Source organism: Seriola dumerili, unplaced genomic scaffold (genome assembly GCF_002260705.1).
Source record: "Seriola dumerili isolate Sdu_G_001 unplaced genomic scaffold, Sdu_1.0 BDQW01000155.1, whole genome shotgun sequence".
Lineage (NCBI taxonomy): Eukaryota > Metazoa > Chordata > Actinopteri > Carangiformes > Carangidae > Seriola > Seriola dumerili.
In genome coordinates this window covers 780,184-799,010 of record NW_019174410.1, presented here as the reverse complement: position 1 = coordinate 799,010, position 18,827 = coordinate 780,184, and the positions used below count along the sequence as shown (strand labels likewise).

Sequence of the window (18,827 nt, the reverse complement as noted above, 5' to 3'; positions counted from 1 at the left end):
TCTGGCTCTTCCCTCACTGTGACGCAATAGGTCTGTGACCTTCTTGTCTGGAGGTCAGAGGTCAAGTTATCACAGTTCATCCCGTGGGGAACATGAACGTTTACCAAATTTTATGCCAATCCATCCTTTATTTGTTGAGATGTTTCAGAATGTGCAGCCAGTGTGTCTAGAAACAAACTGACTGGGGTTTGTCATACTCCTCATTTAATTCACCCAAACCTTATTTGATTGTAGCTGATAGGATTACACAACAACAAAATGAAATGCTCCCCAAAGAGAAAATAAGCATCAACGTCGGCAAGTACTGGAGAAAGAAAGAGGATAGAGGAATAGAGAACAACCTGAACAAGTAGAAATACCCAAATAATTTCAGCATTGGCAGGAAGTTTGTGAGGTCACATGTGACCAGTGCTTGTGATAGTGAATTGATTGTTTTGTGATTGAATTCGTCACCTCTCTGACGTTCTGTCTATCACTGGATTTTGCTGTCTAATGGCTCCGCCTGTAAACCACTTAACAGAGGAAGGAAAAGTCTCCACCAAGATGACCATCTCTGTCTGTAATTTGCTGTGATAGTCAGTCGAAACTCCTCCTAAGAGATACTATTATCCTCTGTAGCTTCTAAATAAAACCTGCTCTGGAAAACAACATTGGACCTCTGGCGGAAGTCTCAAAATCATAATAGTCATTTCTCTCTTTTTCTTTTTTTAAATGAAGAACAACAGAGGAGTAGCACATCTAATTTTGGACATTAAAACCTCAACAGAATGAACGTCATCCTCTTCTCCTCAGTGCTGGGTGAGTATAACAGATGAAACCTGACTAACACTCGCAGACAGGCCTCATTTCAGAAGATTATCTACAGATGATAAAACAGTGTCCACGTACTTTTAAGAAGCATCTGCACGAAGCTTTCAGAGCGCTGCTGACTTAGAGCCAGCTGTTTTCTATAATGTGATGCTATCAGTAGTATGGTATGCTACGCTATATATTTTACTGGGCTGTTAGCCTGCAGCTGGGAGATCCAGACAGGGCAAAATCAAAATGATGTTCACCAGCCAGAATCTCAACAGCACGAATGGAAATGATTTGGACAGCGCTTCCAAACCCTAACCCTATTGCATCTCTTAGGAACCGTGAGTTATGTTATGTGTATGACCACAGTAGCACTATGTTACGGCATGTGTGTGAGTGTCAAACCGGAAAATACAGAAAATGTGTGTACATTCCTTGTTTCCATGGGGATAATAACCGTCTAAACAGGCTCGTTAAGGGACAGGAAGCTTCCCTCTCTGTCACACTGTGTGGCAGACACACTCTGATATGACTGTGTGTGTCTCCAAAGCAATGTCTTATTAGCGTGAGGGTCCAGTTTGATGGTGTTAGATGAATTGAATCATTTAATCATCAATTAATCATCAATTGAATAATCCAAACTCAGCAATGGACCATGGCTGATTATCCGGAGCCGGTTTCACAAAGACAGACTTTCACTGTGGCCCAGATAGAACAAACAGTCAGACTTCAGATAGACTGAGTCTAAATTCATCTGGTGCAATAAGCAGTTTAGTTTTTGACTTTGGTCCAATGAATTCTGGGTAAATTAAGGCTTTTTAAAAAAAAACTGAACATACTGCCCAGTTGTGGTAGAACATGAGGAAATGAGTTGTGTTTGAGTGAAAATGATTTCTCTGTGTTTCAGGTGCAGCTGCTTTTGTTCTCCAAGCTGCTGCAGTTGAAGGTACAGGCAGAGACGATGAGCACAGGAAGAGAGAGCGTGCATCTGTCCGACACACACTCACAGTATAATTGACCCAAGCCTGAGAAAGACCATAATGGAGTTTCCCTTTCCTGCAGAGTCTCTGGGGGCCAGTGTGTCTGTGAGGCCTCCGGGGTCGAGCCTCTACCTCGGCGAGTGTGTGCTGCTGCAGTGCTCAGCGGTGTCACGCTGCACTTTTGTGAAGAGCTACCGGTGGTACAGGTCCAAACCACACACTGCTCCGAACCCCAGGCACCTGGTCTCTGGTGACAGCTACTTCATCACCGCGGTAACAAGGGCGGACACGGACAGGTACTGGTGCCAAGCCGAGTGTCGGAAGAACAAGACCGTGTTTGTGGTGAATGCCCGGCCGCTTGAACTCAATGTGTCAGGTGAGCAGCAGCTGCTGCAACCTCTGCAGCGCGGCATCAGGTTTCTGCTACATGCACAGGACAACACATGCAAGTGGAAAGGCTGTGTAGTCCAGGACTGTCTTTAATGCAGAGACACAGTCACTCAAAATTTATAACAACCACTTAAATCATAATGTTAATCTATTCTATCCTGGTTAATACAGTTTTTAAATTGTCAGAAATCTTGTTTTCAATCACGTTTATCAATTTGATGTTTTTTTAGGCTTTTATGACTTTTATGACGTGCTGTGTTCAACAACTGTATGAATATACTGTCTATTCATTATCAGTGGACTTTATTGCTGTTTGTGTGATTGCTTTGATCCCTGTGGTTAATATTATCAGGACATATGTTGTCTAAGTATTGAATCTGAAAAAAGCAATAACACTAAGAGTCCACAGTCGTGCTAGCAGCTCTGTGAGGCTGCGCTAAATGCTAACATGCTCACAGTGACAGTGCCAACATGCTGATGCTAACCAGGTACAATGTTTACCATGCTCACCATTTTAGTTTAGCATGTTAGCTTATTAGCATCATGTGGCAACCTCTGGGGCTGAAAAATGATTCCAACAGAGAAGTGCCAAAACCTTCAGTTCCTCTAACGACCACTAGAGTCTGGCTCCAACAGTGAGTCAATCCCCAAAGACTCCCATGTTAAAATGTCCAACTTAAATGTCCAAACTTAAATAAACATGTTTACAGCCTGGTACAAAAACTGATTTTGTCTCTAGAGCTAATTTCCTCTTTCATGACACCTGTTTCCATTTTATTAAGGCTTAAAGTAATGAATAATTTAGGGCGTGGCCTCTTTGAGTGACAGGTGGGTGAGCGTATGTTTGCCACAAACCGGCATGAACTGAAGTCTCAGCTCCACACATGCCCCTCCTTTTTCCCATTTTTGGAATAGCTGGGAGGTAGGGGCGGAGTCAGGCACTGCCAAGATGGCAATGGTGGAACAGCTCACTCTGAGATTCAAAACTGCTCTTCAGAAATCTGAGGGTGACGTCACAGAGGGAACGTCCATCTTTATATACAGTCTGTGATTAGCATGCATTTATTAATTTGCCCTAAACAAAGTGGGCAGGTGAGATTGAAAATTTGACCTGGTGTTAGATGGAAACTTGAGGGGTTTAAGATTCATCCTGAGGGGAATGTGAATGTATCAAATTTCATTGCAAAAAATGTGGAAGAAAAATTAAGTTGAGTTTCAGGTGAGAAGGGCATTACATGCTTTGAAATGAAATACGCCAACCAGCACTGTACAGTACTGATATCTGAATAAACAGTGTGTAATCTCTGCCTCGGACAGCTCTGCTTTTCCAGTGCTGCTGCTGAGTAAGTGATGTATTTTGTCAAGATAAGTGGATATATCACTTATATGATCCCATGTGACCATTAGACAAACAGAATGGCCTGTTTTTACAGTAATCAGATGCATGGGTAAAACCTGCATCTCACTCTCTCTCCTTTTCTCCCTCTGTCTCTTTGTCAATCTCTCTCATCCAGAGCTGCTGCCTCCCTCGCTGTCTCTGACTCCCAACAGCAGACAGATGCTCAGAGGGGAGCGTTTCACTGTGCAGTGCCCTGCTCTTGAGACTAACTCCTCGGGTTGGAAGCTGATGCATTTCTCTCCAGACCGTGCGGTGGGGACCAGAGTCTTCAATGTCCACTCTTCGCCACCAGGGGGAGGTGTCAGTGGAAACAAGTCTGAAGCGTTTGCCTTCATTGCTTCCAGCAGGAACAGTGGACTGTACTGGTGTGAGAACGCTGAGGGCCGCAGCAATGCAGTCAACATCACAGTAAGCTGTGAGTCTTGTGTAACAGTGATGATGAAGGATAAACTGAGGGAGAAACCAGCAAAGAAAGCGGAACATGGTCCAGACAGACAGGTTTAAGGTGTATGAGTGAGTGTGATAAGAGGGATGAGGAGTTAATCATGTCTATCTTTGTCCCACAGACGGTAACATCGTTTTGAAGACTCCGGCCTTCCCTGTATTTACAGGCGATGAAGTTGTCATGTCTTGTCAGTACCGGACAGCAAACCACAATTCAACAACCTTCTTTAAAAACGAAGCAGAAATTGACACTTACAGTTCTTCCAGTTCAGACAGAGTAATAAAGATGACCATTAAGAATGTGACACAGGAAGATGAAGGCTTCTACAAGTGCGCCTCCCGCGACAGAAAAATGGAGAGTCCAGAGAGCTGGTTATCAGTGAGAACTGACAGAGGTCAGCTGTACGGCTTTATCTCACCTGAAGATCATATCCATCTTTCTGCTCTGTCTAATAGTGGATAAGTCAAAGATGTCAATTATTTTGTCTTTTAGGCAACTTCACAAAAACCAAAGGGACACCAGCCTCCACTAGTGGTAAAATTATTTCTTATTGTTGACACATACATTTATTAATTTTGGAGGTTGTTTAGGTTTTTTACTCGATCTCCTTAATTAATCAGCATTTAATTGAATAGATGTAGGACTTAGTACCTACACAAGGTCTCCTACTGCACTGAAGCTTTAGTGATGTCCCTCACCTGTGAGTCACTTTGGATAAAAGCTTCTGCCAAATGAATGAATAAATAATGAATAAATGAATAAATGTAAATTCATAATTGGCCATTATTGAGGACAACTTTTTAGTTACCAGGTTCTACTCTTCCTCATCTTTACATCAGGAGCTGGAATTCATGGGGAAAATCCCTCCAATGATGCAAAGTATCCTAAATCTAAATCTGACATTTACACTTTCACACAGTGATTTATGGTTGTATTTGAAGGACCTCTGCCACCAAAATATAATCAGTTCATCCTTAAGTCCAAGTGAATGTTTGTGCCAAATTTGAAGAAGTTCAGTCAAGTTGTTACTTCAAAAAGCTACTTCAAAATAAAACAGGACATTAACAAAAATCCCAAAAAAGAGTCTCTTCGGTTCCGATCATGACACATATTATAAGGCGATTACATTAATGAAATGACATCCCTTTCTCATTATCTTATAAGCTATTGACTTCCAATAGTAAGTTGTTCATAAATAGATTTTGGTGTAGAGTCTCTGAAGCTCCTCAACTTGTTCGGCATATGAATCAGATTACTGTAAATCACTTTGAATGGTTTTAGGGTCTGATTGCAGCTGTTAACAAGAAATTAGACTATATGATGTAGTGACGTAGTTTCTGGTTCAACTCTGTTACTGACTGAACTTGACACTTGATGGCACTTTTAAACAAATATTTGTTGTGTTCATCAGGTTCCTGGAAATGGATCATTCTTTCATTTGCTGTTGTCCTTCTGTTCCTCATTCCTCTAATTGTTTGGCTAGTTCGTCACTACAGGTTAGTTACCGTATACATCTTCAGCCTTCTTTACTCACCACTTCCTATTGTTCACATGTCTGTAGACATTAAATATCCTGGCATGAATGACAAGTCAAAGAGAAGGTTCACTGCTTGTATTTGTATTTGTTTGAAGGTACCAGAGGTTTTGCACTCGTAGCTGCTGGCCACTTTCCAAACAGGAAGTACCAGCACAGGCGTTCCCTGCAACCAAGCAGGATGTGACAGAAGTGCAGTGGGACCTGTCCTGGATGGAGATGTCCAATCTGTTGGATAAGTAGCTGTATCCTGCCACTGAAAGGATCTCTCTAATCTGAAGCATATAGACAGAACTGAATAATGTGAAACCCATGAGATAGTTCAGGCAGTGCTGCTTCGAGCACGATATAAGAACAGTTTGTCATTTTTCAAGGGGTGCCACAAGGATCTGTTCTTGGCCCGTCACTTTTTAAATTTATGTTAATGACCTGCTTAAGATTTATAAAGATGTGTCTGTTTGCTGATGGTACAAATCCTGTAGCTTCACACACAGATTGTAGTACACTAATACAAAAGGTTAATACAGAATTGGTGCAAATCTTTATGTATTTCAGTTGAACAAACTTTAATATTAAAATGGCAAGCTTTATAATATTTCCATATTTATACTTTTTTCCCCCACTCTGTTTTACTTGTAAAATTCACATTGAAAATATGTTTCAAAACTTAATGAAAATAGTTGTTACAAAGTTTATTCCCTGATCTACCTTCCTGTTATTTAATTGTGTATTACATTAGAATTTACTCATATAGTAAATATTACAAATTGCTTGGGGTGCCAGGAACTTATCTTGTTGTAACAAGATGATTCAGAAGACGTTGATGAAATAATCAGTTAATGACTTATCCGTCCCACAGTTTATGAAATGTAACTTATTGACTCATCATAATGTTAATATTTATTTTGTTAAGTATTTACTTCCTGGCATTTTCCAGAAATGTTTAATTCTTAGATTCACATCAAATTCTCTGTCCTTCATGTCTGTTCTACCAGGTCTTCAAGGGATTGCAGTTTGCCAATGTCGCACTTCTCAAAATCAATATTTCATTAGATGCAGAGATCCCTCTCTTGGGAACAATTTGAAATAGAATATAAAGTCATCTGCTTCATTATACGGCTTCAAGACTAAAGACTGAAAACAAAACAGTGTAAAATTACCTTTTGTTTTTATTCAGTATTTGTCTCGTTTATTGATTGAGATTCAGCCTTGTATGTTCCTTTTAACTGCTTTTATTAATTTGTTTGTTTTGTCTTGTCTGATGTTTATGATTATACTTGACTAGATTGTTTTATATATATCTTTTAGAGACAAAAACAACTACAAAGAGACACAAAACAACAATAAAGAGATGCAAAACAACTACAAAGAGACACAAACAACTACAAAGATGAGAGACACAGCACAATTAACACACAGGCAAAACAAGTAAAAAGAGACACAAAATTATTACGAACAGAAAAAACAAGTACAACGACACAAAACAACCACAAAGACTCTGTGCATATTCTGCATGCACATAACTATCTCAGTTTCACTCAGTTGGAGTGAAAGACAGGTTTATAGTTCACAATCCACTGGATGCTCATTTAGGCTCTGGATTTAAATTATGCCATTTTTATAGAGACCCAAAACCATTATGTATCTGTCAGGATAATTATGATAGCATGACGAACTGCATGAGTCATCTTGGAATATACAATTGTTTTGTAATCTAAATGAAGCACATTACTGTAAAATAAATACATACCACATGCAGTATATCTTTGGTTTTGATTCCATTTTCTTTACAGTTCTTCTACTTTTTATTGCCTTGGAGGCTGAAAAAGAACCCGATTAGAGTGGATTCTCATCACTTTCTTTTCATAATGTTGAGCGAAAAATCTGGGATAAAAACAAATGTGCTCATTTCTGATAATGTTCAAAATGTTGGCTGTGCCAGCGAGCACATTTCTTTATCTGTGAGGGCTTCACTTGAGGGACTCTTATAATGAGTAGTATAAGTACAAGTATGGGCAACAAAGTACTAACACAAGATCATCCAATGCCATCTAAATTATGCATCACTCTGCCAAAATCCTGTAAAAAAATGTCTTGCGGGTTTAAGAAGAATATTTGGTGTCGGTTGCCGAAAGAGAGGTGACAGGGCTGTGGGCAGGGCAGATATTAAAATTAATACAGGAGTCTTCCAGCAGAGCAGGAAGGAAAATCTGCTGCTCTCTGCAAAAACATCACTGAAGAGACCCAGTCAAAGCTCAGTCGTATAAAAAATGCACTTTCTTAAGGAGTGGCCTGTAATGTTGACAAAGGAGTTTGTTCTACTGCTGTACTTGTTATCAGCTCAGGGATTTGTTCAATAACACAACTGTGACTTTTTCTTACTAATTTTCATACACTGTCCAAAATATTGTGCTTACACAGATCATACAACAAAGGTTTTTGAAACAGATCATCAGACGTTTGTTATTCATTGTTACTGATATGCTCTTGTCCGCAGCACAGATCTGCACAGAGTTCATGTTCAGACAGCTCCTAAAAACCAGTTTGGCTGCATTGTTAGAACATCTTAGCTTTCAAAGCTTTGTGTTGTTGTTTAAGTGCAGCGTCACTGCTGTGTTCATTTTCAGGAGATTTTCCTTACTTAAGACGGCATTCGTCGACTCTAACCTCTGCAGAGCACTTGAGGATATTGAATTGGTAATAAATTCACTTTGAAAAGAGGAGAGTGGGGAAAATGGAAAACAATCCAGGTAAGTTAATCATGCAATACTATTAAGTTTAAGTATTCTATCGGCAAGGTTGATATACCAACATACATGTAGCATTAGCTAATAGCTAACTACTACACTAATGTTCAGTGCAACATTACACTAATCAAACCTGTAAATCAACATTAGTTAGACTACATGTAACCTGCAGATCAACCAGATCCTTGTATGCCAGGAAGAACTTTGAATACATTTCATTCTCCTCATGTTATCAAAATCACCTCCCTTTACACACAGTTAAGTTCTTAATACTGTTTTTAATTGTTGTTTTTAGGCTGTTGTTTGAGGCATACTATAGGTAGTTTCTAATAACTCATCCTCAGTTCTGAGATTTGTATTATTATCTGACAATATGTGATGATATATTTTGTTTTGGTCTTTCTAATCATGTTTCATGGTTCTGAATTTGTCTCACATTATTGTTGTTCATCAGACTAATTTTCTCAATGAAAGTAATAAAAAAATCCAAAAATAATTAACAAAAATAACTAACAAAATCCCAGGGGATAAAGCCAGCACAAGTTTACCAGAGTCCAGAGTCCAATCCGATACTTATATATGTACCAAAATGTTGATTAAATATGTATCTGACATATTGAAATTACTGCTGTAGCTACAAAATCAAGCACACCTCCTTTTTCACAAGTGATTCGATCTAAATACTACAGGCCCTGATTCAAAACTATCAAGATTATAAGCTTGAATTATTAATTAATTATTACCAACAAGTAAAGACACCAACATCAGATAGTTGAGAAAATTCACTTCACATGTTTTCCTTTGCTCTTCAGGGGAGAAAGAGAGCATCACCCTGCCAGAGGTCAGACTCATCCTGATTGGTGGGAGATGGGCTGGCAAGAGTTCGTCTGCCAACACTATACTGAGAAGGGAAAGGTTTGAGTGTGGCCGAACCAGAACAGCCCAGTCTGAGGTTAGACATGAAATAGTGGAGGGCAGGAAGCTCATTGTGGTGGACGCTCCAGGATGGAACAGCTCTCTCTCCCTCAAACACATCCCAGAATGGAACAAGCAACGGTTTAAACTGAACCTGTCCAGGTGTCCGCCCGGACCACAGGTTTTTCTCCTTGCAATCCCGATAGATTCAGCTTTCTCTGTGGCGCAGAAGAGGATCGTGGAGGAGCACATGAAGCTCCTGGGGGAGCAGGTGTGGAGATACACCATGGTGCTGTTCACCTGTGGGGATTACCTTGGAGGGAAGACGATAGAGCAGCACATAGAGAGCGAGGGAGATGCACTCAAGTGGTTAATAGAAAGGTGCAAGAACAGGTACCACGTGATTAATAACAAGGAAAAAAGCAACTCATCTCAGGTCACACTGCTGCTGCAGAAGATAGATGAAATTGTCAGTGACAACAATGGCTCCTACTATGAGGTAGATGAACAGACTTTGACCATCATTGAAAAGAAGCAACGAGAGGTAGCTGAAAGGGCGGAAAGGAGACGGAGGAGGGCCGAGGAACAAAGACAACAAATGACAACACTCATTCCAGGTGTGTGTGTATATATATATATTGCTCAAAAAAATAAGCGAACACTTCAATCACAAATCAGATCTTGATGAACGAATTATTCAAGTTGAAAATCTTTGCTGATTTACATTGTATAACTTGTTGAGAACAAAATGACGATGGTCGATGGAAACCAAAATCATCAACCCATTAAGGACTGGATTCACAATCACACCGAAAATCAACTTGAGTGAATTTCATCACAGCAACTCATAACGTGGCTCAGTAGTGTGTATAGCCTCCACGTGCCTGAATGCACTGGATGGACAGTGGCGGTACCTGGTGGGGTTGGATGCACCGATGCATAACGTCCCATTAGGGTTGCACGGTATACCGGTACCAGTATAGTACCGCAATACTAGAGTTTTGAAAACGGTACTATGCCAGCATTTAAAAACAAACAGTGCTTTTATTTTATTTTATTGAATGCAAAGGAATTGGTAAATTGGAGCCTGTCTCTGTAAGCACAGCGAGGCCAGCGAGTGTGACGTAGTTGCCCGAGCGGATGTAAGCCGCCTCCCATGCACACTCGCATGTTTAGACTGAGGAGGAGAGAGAAACGACAAGTCGCGTCTTAGACAGACAGACCGGGCTGAAGAAAATACAGTAGATAGAGATGGCAGCTGCAGAAAAGCCCGTACTTGTGGACAAAATGGGGGCCCGAAGTATGGTGTGGAAATATTTCGGGTTCAAACCAAACGATAAAGGCGAGCCACTGAACCCAGAAGCACCGCAGTGCAAGCGGTGCTACAAAGCCAATTATTTATTTTAATTATTGGTGTTATTGTTCCCAAAGTCTGTTTTAAAATAAAGGAAAATATTGACATTTGAGAGTGTTTCACCTTTTTACAAAAAGTATCGAAAAGTATCGAAATACATATTGGTATCGGTATCGAAACAGAAATTTGGTATCGTGACAACCCTACGTCCCATAGGTTCTCAGTTGGATTTAGGTCAGGGGAATGTGAGGGCCAGTTAAGGCATCAATGCCTTCGTCATCCAGGAACTGCCTATATACTCTGGCCACATGAGGCCAGGCGTTGTCTTGCACCAGGAAGAACCAAGGACCCACTGACATTTTGGTCAGAAACATTCACACCAGCAGCCTGCTGGAGGTCATGTTGTAGGTCTCTGGCAGGGCTCCTCCTGTTCCCCCTTGCACAAAGGAGCAGGTACCAGTTCTGCTGGTGGGTTGATGCCCTTCTACGGCCCTGTCTAGCTCTCCTCGTGTAGCAGCCGGTCTCCTGGTGTCTCCTCCATGCTCTTGAGACTGTGCTGGGACACACAGCAAACCTTCTTGCAACTGCACATATAGATGTGCCATCCTGGAGGAGCTGGACTACCTGTGCAACCTGACTGGGCTGCAGGTACCGCCTCATGCTACCAGTAGTGACACGGACACTAGTAAAACACAAAACTAGAGAAGAATCAGTCAGTCAGTCAACTTTTGCCTCTCCATGCCTGTTGTCACTTTCATTTGCACCAAAGCAGGTGAAATTCATTCATAATCACTTGTGCTTCCTAAATGGACAGATTGATATCCCTGAAGTTTAACTGACTTGGTGTTATACTGTGATGATTATATGTCCCTTTAATTTTTTTGTGCAGTGTAGTAGTATAGTGTATTCAATGGCATGTATGACCTGTCCAACCTGCTGTAAGTTCCAGGACTAATCAAGCTTTGTTATGTTTGATAACAGAGGAGATGAAACCTTCAACACTCAAGATGATTCTCTTGGGAAGCCGCAACGTTGGGAAAACCTCGGTGGTGAACACCATCTTGGGAATCAAAGAGCAAGACGGGAAAAGAACTGCACACTCAGTGATCCGGCAGGGTTCTGTTGGTAAAACTGAAATAACTCTTGTGGACACACCGGGTTGGTGGAAAGGTTTCCCTGCCTTTGACACTCCTGAGGCAATCAAAGAGGAACTGGTGCGCAGCATGTTTCTCTGCCCCCCTGGGCCCCACGTCTTCCTGGTGGTGATAGATGCAGATGCATCCTTCAATGCCAAACACTTAGACGCCTTGAGAACACACGTGGAGCTTCTCGGGGAAGGAGTGTGGAGACACTCTATAGTAGTTTTCACCAGAGGAGACTGGCTGGGATCAAGCTCCATAGAGGAGTACATCGAAGGGGAGGGAGAGGCCTTACAGTCTCTGGTTGAACAATGTGGAAACAGATATCACGTCATCGATAACAAGAATACTGACAGTGGTACTCAAATCACAGAGCTGCTGGAGAAAATCACTGCGACTGTCGCGGGAAATAGTTGGGGCCATTTTGTCCCTGATGAGCAGAAATTTAAGACTATTGAAGACAGAAGAAGAAGAGTGGAGGAAAGAGCAAGACTCAGGGAAAGTCAAGTCATGGCCAAAAGAAAAACCCTCAGAGGTACAGTATGGTTCAGAGTCATCTAGCCTTAGTGTCATAAATACATTATCTTTCAAACCTTGCTTGGTACATGGGAAGTGCTTTCTGCCATGACGAATCATGGAAGCTTCACTACCACCATATCTGTCACCAGACACACCAGTCGCCTTAATTGCACAGACAGGCCCACCTTTACAAAGGTTTGTGGCCCCAAGCTCAACATTCTCACTTTCTTCCCCAGGCTGTGGTTGTTGCAATGCACAATTACTTGTTTGATACTGCATTAAGTTAGCTGACAAGCTAACACATCAGGGAAAGATTGTTGTGCTTTGTGGCTAATGTTATGGCTAACTGAGTTTTGTTAGCCTCCATGGCTACCACCATATCCTCTGGTGGCAGCAAAGCTAAGGATGTCACTTTCCAACCTTGGCCAGCCAGCTGTGGGTTTACCATGGCAGGAAAGGACCCCGACCCCTTTGCACTGTATGCATGAGTGTTTAGCATGCCAAATAGTTCTATGTCATTGAAGCTCTGCTTGGAGAATGACAACAACAGAAAAGATACCATTCTCCCTCCTACACAGCCGTCACAGCCCAATAGTTCCATCTGTGGGAGGCTCAACCTTCCTCGCAAGCCTGGTTGGCCATTGACAAGCCTGCCCCACAAGATGACAAAACAGAAGTGGGAGATTTATATTATGGGAAAAGGTCCCCTCTGATGAACTTCTGCCTGCTGTCCTGGCATGCATGAAGGAGATTGAATATTATTGAAATAAATTCTAGGCCAACAAGTTCCCGTCAAAGGACACTCTGGTTTGGAAATTGCTAATGGTAGGACTTGATGAACAGTCTCAATCGCTCATCCACCCTCAACTCAGTTCGGCCCACCCTCCCACATAAAATGGAGCTGTTCACTCCCTCATGTAAAAAGTTTATAGCTCAGAGGTCCAATCCATAAGAAAACCTGGACGGGATTACCCTGCTCTTAGTTGACCAAACCAAACGTCTGAAGAAAGTGTGCCACCTGCTCCATCTCTCTCTTTTGACCTCTGCCTTAAGAGTGTGGGAGGAGCAGTTCTTCCACCATTCTCCTGTACTGTAAAAGACTCAGCGCCATAATTTGCACCTCCTGTCAATCCCTGAGTCCAAATCAATGTGCATGGTGTAAGTCAACATATTCGAGCTCAAAGGTCAATTAAGTTGAACTTTGGCCTACAACCTGGTGGAATATCAGGGCAGAGCATAATGCTATAGCTTGCACGGAAAAAGTGCAAATGCGCTCTCTATTGTAAATAGTGGTCTAATTAATGTGATGTGTGATGGCAAACTTGTTTGTAGAGTATCTCTTGGGCATGTGAAAGAACTCTGCCTAAGAGCGATGTTTTTGGGGCTGGGGTCAAGTTCTGAGGTCTGGACGTGGTGGTGATGGTGGAGCTTCTGTCATTTGTCAAGCAATATTACAAAAACCGGTATAATTTAAAATCGAAAAATTATTTAACATGGATAACAATAGCATGTTACATTTTTTTTCTCGATGCACCAACCTTGTTTATTATATATAAATGTCTTGTTTTAACAAGTCGTAATGTAGCAACAAAAAGGAGAATGTATACAGTATCATTATAATTACAAAACATGTTGGTATGATAAGAAAAGGATCTTGTTATATTGAATGAATTTTCCCATTATAATGGGAAATTGAGCACATTTTTTTTGTCATGGTGGCAGCAATATGCTCCTGTAATTTTCTTCTCAGGTCCCAGACACCAGTTACAGGAGCTGAGGATAGTGATGATTGGTCAGAAGACGTCTGGAAAGACTGCAACAGGAAATACCCTCCTGCATAAAGAAGTGTTTCCCACCTGTCAGACTGAAAACTGTCAAGTGGATCAAGGGGAAGTTGCTGGCAGGAGGATCACAGTGATCGACACCCCGGGCTGGTGGGGTGAGTCCTCCCGCTGCACTGAAGACACTGACAAAGAAATTGCCAGAGGTCTTTCACTGAGCCCATTAGGGTTTCATGCTGTTCTGCTGGTCATTCCCTTGGACCTGGCCTTCAGCAAGGTTCAGAAGATCGCTCTGGAGGAACACATGAACCTTTTAGATGCCAGTGTCTGGAAACACACAATGGTCCTGTTCACATGTGGAGACAAGCTGGCAGATAAATCTGTAGAGGAGCACATTGAGAGGGAGCCTGGTGCTCTATACTGGTTGGTAGACAAGTGTGAGAACAAGTACCATGTCATGAACAATATGAAGAAAGCTAATATGAGTCAGGTCACCGAGCTGTTTGAGAAGATAGAGGAAATGGTGGCAGGGAACAATGGCCGACTCTTCTGCCCCAACATGAGGGACGTCCACCTGAGAATTGACGATAAGTTCAAGAGGAGGCAGGTCAAACACGTGCTGAGGCAACGACTGGAGAAGGAGTACAGGAGGAGAGAGCTGGAGCTGATGCTGGGCTTCAAGGAAAAACTGCTTGAGCTGCAAGCTGAGATCAGGGGAAGTGAGACCAGCACTAAACCCAAGTCACTGAGTGAGTATCACACTTTGATGAGGAGGACTTGTTTCTTCCATGATAATATATATAATTGTTTTAATCTTCTGTTTTGATTATCTTTGCTAGTTGGTGACACAAACAAATTTAAAATCTGGGGTATTGGTCAAAAGAAGAAGGATGGAAAGGAGAAGGAGGAAATCATAGATGCGAAAATCAGCCAGGAAATTGAAAACCTGGATAAAAGCATACTGAGATCCACAGTTGATCTTCAGAGCAGCATGGAATTGTTGTTTCCTGACTGTAAGTAAAAATTGTAATATTATCTCCAGCATTCACATTAAATCTGAGCACAACCATATCAAATTGTGTTTCTGTTTAATTCCCAGTGAGAGGAGAAAGTCCAGCACCGTCTGTTGCTGAGTCTTTACCAGGCAAGAGGAACTCCAACAGCAACTTTGACAAAGTCCTGGGTTGGCTGTCGACACTCCAGATCAGCACAAATCTAGAGAACAACCTGACCTTCAACTCCTCTCAGACCTCAGGGTACGGATCCGTGCTACCACATGACGACTTGGACTTCAACACAGAAGCTGATATTCTTCAATGAATAGTCTCAACAGACTGACATATAAGAAAATGCATTTTACGAGTGGGGAATTTGCACTCAGGGAATTTTTAGTGGTGTGAAAAAGTTGAAGGGTATGCTTTCAATATTATGGAAGAATCGATATTATGAAATCATTATATAATACAGTACTCTGGGGCAGTGATGGACTAAAGGTCAGAAACCTACGCCCCACTATAGCTGCTCAGTGGCCACAAGATCAGACTGTGACTGTACTGGGCAGCTTCAGGTGTGAATGTGTGTAATTGTAAGAGAGTGAAGTAGAGTGTCCCGGTAAAATAGCATTTGTACTCAGCCGACCTGAGCTGATACAGGTTTAAGTTTTTGTTATATATCAATGTAAAACACTATAAGATATACTGCACTTGTAGTATGCTATAAGTGAATTCAATGCAACCTTATAAGCTTATATTGAAGAAGTGTTCTTACTTTGCCGGACAATATATAAGCTACACCATACAATGTAAATGTGATATTAAATATTCCAGTGATTAAACTAGATTTTGCTTATTGTTTTTCTTTAGGGCTTTATTATTCTATACTGTTTGAAATACTCTCTTCCCATTTTCATAAGGGTTTCAATAAAGCTGAGGGGAATTTAACTCCCAACACTTCTGGCACTTTATGACAGTTGAGTAAATAAGCCCCCACCTAATATATATATATATATATATATTTTTTTTTTTTGCAAATATGATTTTTATTGTTTCCTTCACAGACAATAGTGCGATGTGTCTTCCTACAAATGAGTATTCACAAGGAACAGCATGTACAGATAAAATACAATTAAATCAAAAATGAAAAATGATTAAAGATAAAAATTAAAAGTAAAAAAATTAAAAATACAACAAAGTCTATTATGATAATAATATATATGTACATATACACAAATACCTATATGTGTATATACCTCTATACACCTGTAAGCATACATACACATCTATATCTAAGTGAATATTGATCTGAAAGGAAACTTTTTCCTCCCATCCAATAATCTTATCTCTGTCCCACCAGTCAAACATGCTGCAGGCTTGGTAATGTTTCCCTGATCTGTGATAAAAATGGGTCCCAGATCTCTGTATTAGTGTCCATTTTCCCATTCATGTCTCTCATAAGAGGCATTAGGCATCAGGTAGGGTTGCCCCACCCACAGCAACACCTTAACAGTTTAATTTAGCCTTGGCCTCTGCAAAGGGCTCCAGTGCAGTAATAGGCAAGAGAAGAGAGAGTGGGTTGCCCTGCTTTGTCCCACATCCTGCAGGGAAAGGAGATGGCCTCAGACCTTTAGTTACTACCATAGATTTAGGATGACTGAATATAAGCTTCGTAATATTTTGAAACATGGGTCCAAATCTAAATCCTGTGAGTGAAAATTAGATTCTCCAGCTGATGGAACCAAACGTTTTTCTGCATCTAAAGACAAAGCAGCTATTATGGTCTCCATGTCTTTGGTATTCCAGATTAAATGCAAGAAGTGTCTTATGCTGTCAGAGGAGGTCCTGCCCTTCATAAACCCCACCTGCCCTGTATGTATAATTGTCTTCATTAAATAATTTACTCTCAACGCGAAAACCTTTGTAAACAACTTTAGAGTCTTTACCATTTTTAATATAAGGATGATTATTGATTGTCAGGTTCGGAGTTGCCCTGTGTCAATAGCAACGTCGAATTTCTTTAAAATCTCAAGGCTCATATTCTCTTCTGAGAGTTTAGGGAGATTTAGGTGTTCAAAATTCTCTTGCTCTGTCTACGTCCATCTGACCCTCTGATCTGTAGAGTCCCTCATAAAAACTTAAACACATTTACTTTCTTTATGATTGGTCAAAAGATGTCTCTTCGGAAATCTTGGTCGCAAGTCTTCATCAATAGTCCCACATCTTTACATAAAGCCCTTATACAGTCCTGAGTCCTGGATGTTCTAACAATGCCAGACCTGGATCTGTCCAAGAACACATCAAGCACTTGGTTATAGTCAAAAGTCCAAAATTATTTTCTTAAGTTGCAGAAAGAAGTCATGATCCCCCATATTCGATGCATATAGGTTGTCTAAAACTAACCAACCAACCATCTAAATTAACCAAGAGAATTATTGCCCATCTTTGTGTCTAAATTCTCTCTCTACCTTAATATTAACCTTCTTTGAAAATACTGCAGATACTTTTTGTGGTTAAAAGTGGTAGGCCCAGCCAGCTTAACACGTTTAACCTTTTCACATATGAACCCAAGCCATTTACATTTCAAGATGAAATCACAAGTACAGTAATACATATGACTACCGACCTGAATATGATCACCAGGCATGTGATTCCACAAAAGGTCAATTTTAACCATACAGCTCTTACACAGTGCAGAACAGAACAAGAATAAGACGGTGATGTCCCTACACTGAAGGCATGCATGTAAGAGCACTGGGTTACAAATGTTGTTTCCACCACGTTCGTCAAGTGTGAATGAGATTCACCCTTTGCAATATTTCACTGTTATTTAAAGGATGTATTGTCAAGAGAGTAATACACGCCTACACAGAGGGCGCACAACACCCATAAACTCTGCCTGCTATGAATAAGCAGAGTGCAGAGTGCACTGCAGTGTTTCCGATTCATCACCTAGACTAAATTTTTCCCACCACAGTTTCATAATGAATCGAAAATGTATTCACTCTTTTCATAATAAAACATAAAAAATGTTGATTTGTGCCTTTACTTCTTTGTAGAACTGTACACAGAGCAATGATTCACTCAGCCCCTCTTTGCCCCTGAGGGCACACAGGCAGGCCTGTGTAAGTAAAGAAAACCAGTTAGACTACTCTAACCAAATGTGTGATACTGCCTTACAGACAGTTGAGTGCAGTTCACTTTGTTGTCTCGTTGCGTACAACGAAGGTTGGTTGAACTGGCACTAAAATATTCCTAAATACCCGTTTTCTTCCAATATTTTTTACCTGGACACAGGTGACCTCTGCAGAGCACTCGGGGATGTTCAGTTGGTGGTAACTGAAAAGAGAAGACCAGAGAAAATGGAAAACAATCTTGGTGAGTTAATCAAGAAGAACTGCAGTGTAACATACTTAGAGATACAATAACCTAAAGCTTGAGTATTTTACTGGTAACAAGGATTCTGTATGTTGTATGAATTATTTTTTTTCAGATCTTTATTCTTTTGTTCAGATTACAGGATGTAATGTTCAGTGCAATCTGCAATCTGTTCTGGGATAAAATCAGCTTGTTCCAGCGACAGTGAACAATGTGTAAAAACTTCACTACTACTATTAGTGATGGGTCGGTCGCGAACGAGAGCGATTTTTTTTTATTATTTTTTTTTTATTTATTTATGTATATTTTAAGTTATGTTAAGTTTATTAATAAAGCCATATATATACTATACATATGTTATATTTTATGTTTTTTTACATTAGTTATTCATTTTACACATAATTTGGTAATAAATTAATTTAAGTAACAAAAAATCTGAGGAGCCACTTGGGAGCAGCC

The 18,827-nt window shown here is 40.7% G+C and overlaps 2 protein-coding genes across 2 annotated transcripts; both read left to right on the top strand.

Moving 5' to 3' along the window:
* Nucleotides 1-671: 671 nt before the first annotated feature.
* Nucleotides 672-6,824, top strand: LOC111226381. Its single transcript, XM_022751492.1, has 8 exons — nucleotides 672-798; nucleotides 1,703-1,741; nucleotides 1,858-2,151; nucleotides 3,680-3,979; nucleotides 4,131-4,403; nucleotides 4,502-4,543; nucleotides 5,421-5,505; nucleotides 5,642-6,824. Exons 1-8 carry the CDS (start codon nucleotides 768-770, stop codon nucleotides 5,784-5,786), a joined length of 1,209 nt encoding a protein of 402 aa, XP_022607213.1. The 5' UTR covers nucleotides 672-767; the 3' UTR covers nucleotides 5,787-6,824.
* A 1,398-nt stretch (nucleotides 6,825-8,222) lies between these two features.
* On the top strand, nucleotides 8,223-15,753 carry LOC111226383 (GTPase IMAP family member 8-like). The gene is made up of 6 exons (XM_022751493.1): nucleotides 8,223-8,293; nucleotides 9,103-9,822; nucleotides 11,541-12,233; nucleotides 13,968-14,747; nucleotides 14,838-15,011; nucleotides 15,098-15,753. Exons 1-6 carry the CDS (start codon nucleotides 8,278-8,280, stop codon nucleotides 15,316-15,318), a joined length of 2,604 nt encoding a protein of 867 aa, XP_022607214.1. The 5' UTR covers nucleotides 8,223-8,277; the 3' UTR covers nucleotides 15,319-15,753.
* The last annotated feature ends 3,074 nt before the right edge of the window (nucleotides 15,754-18,827 follow it).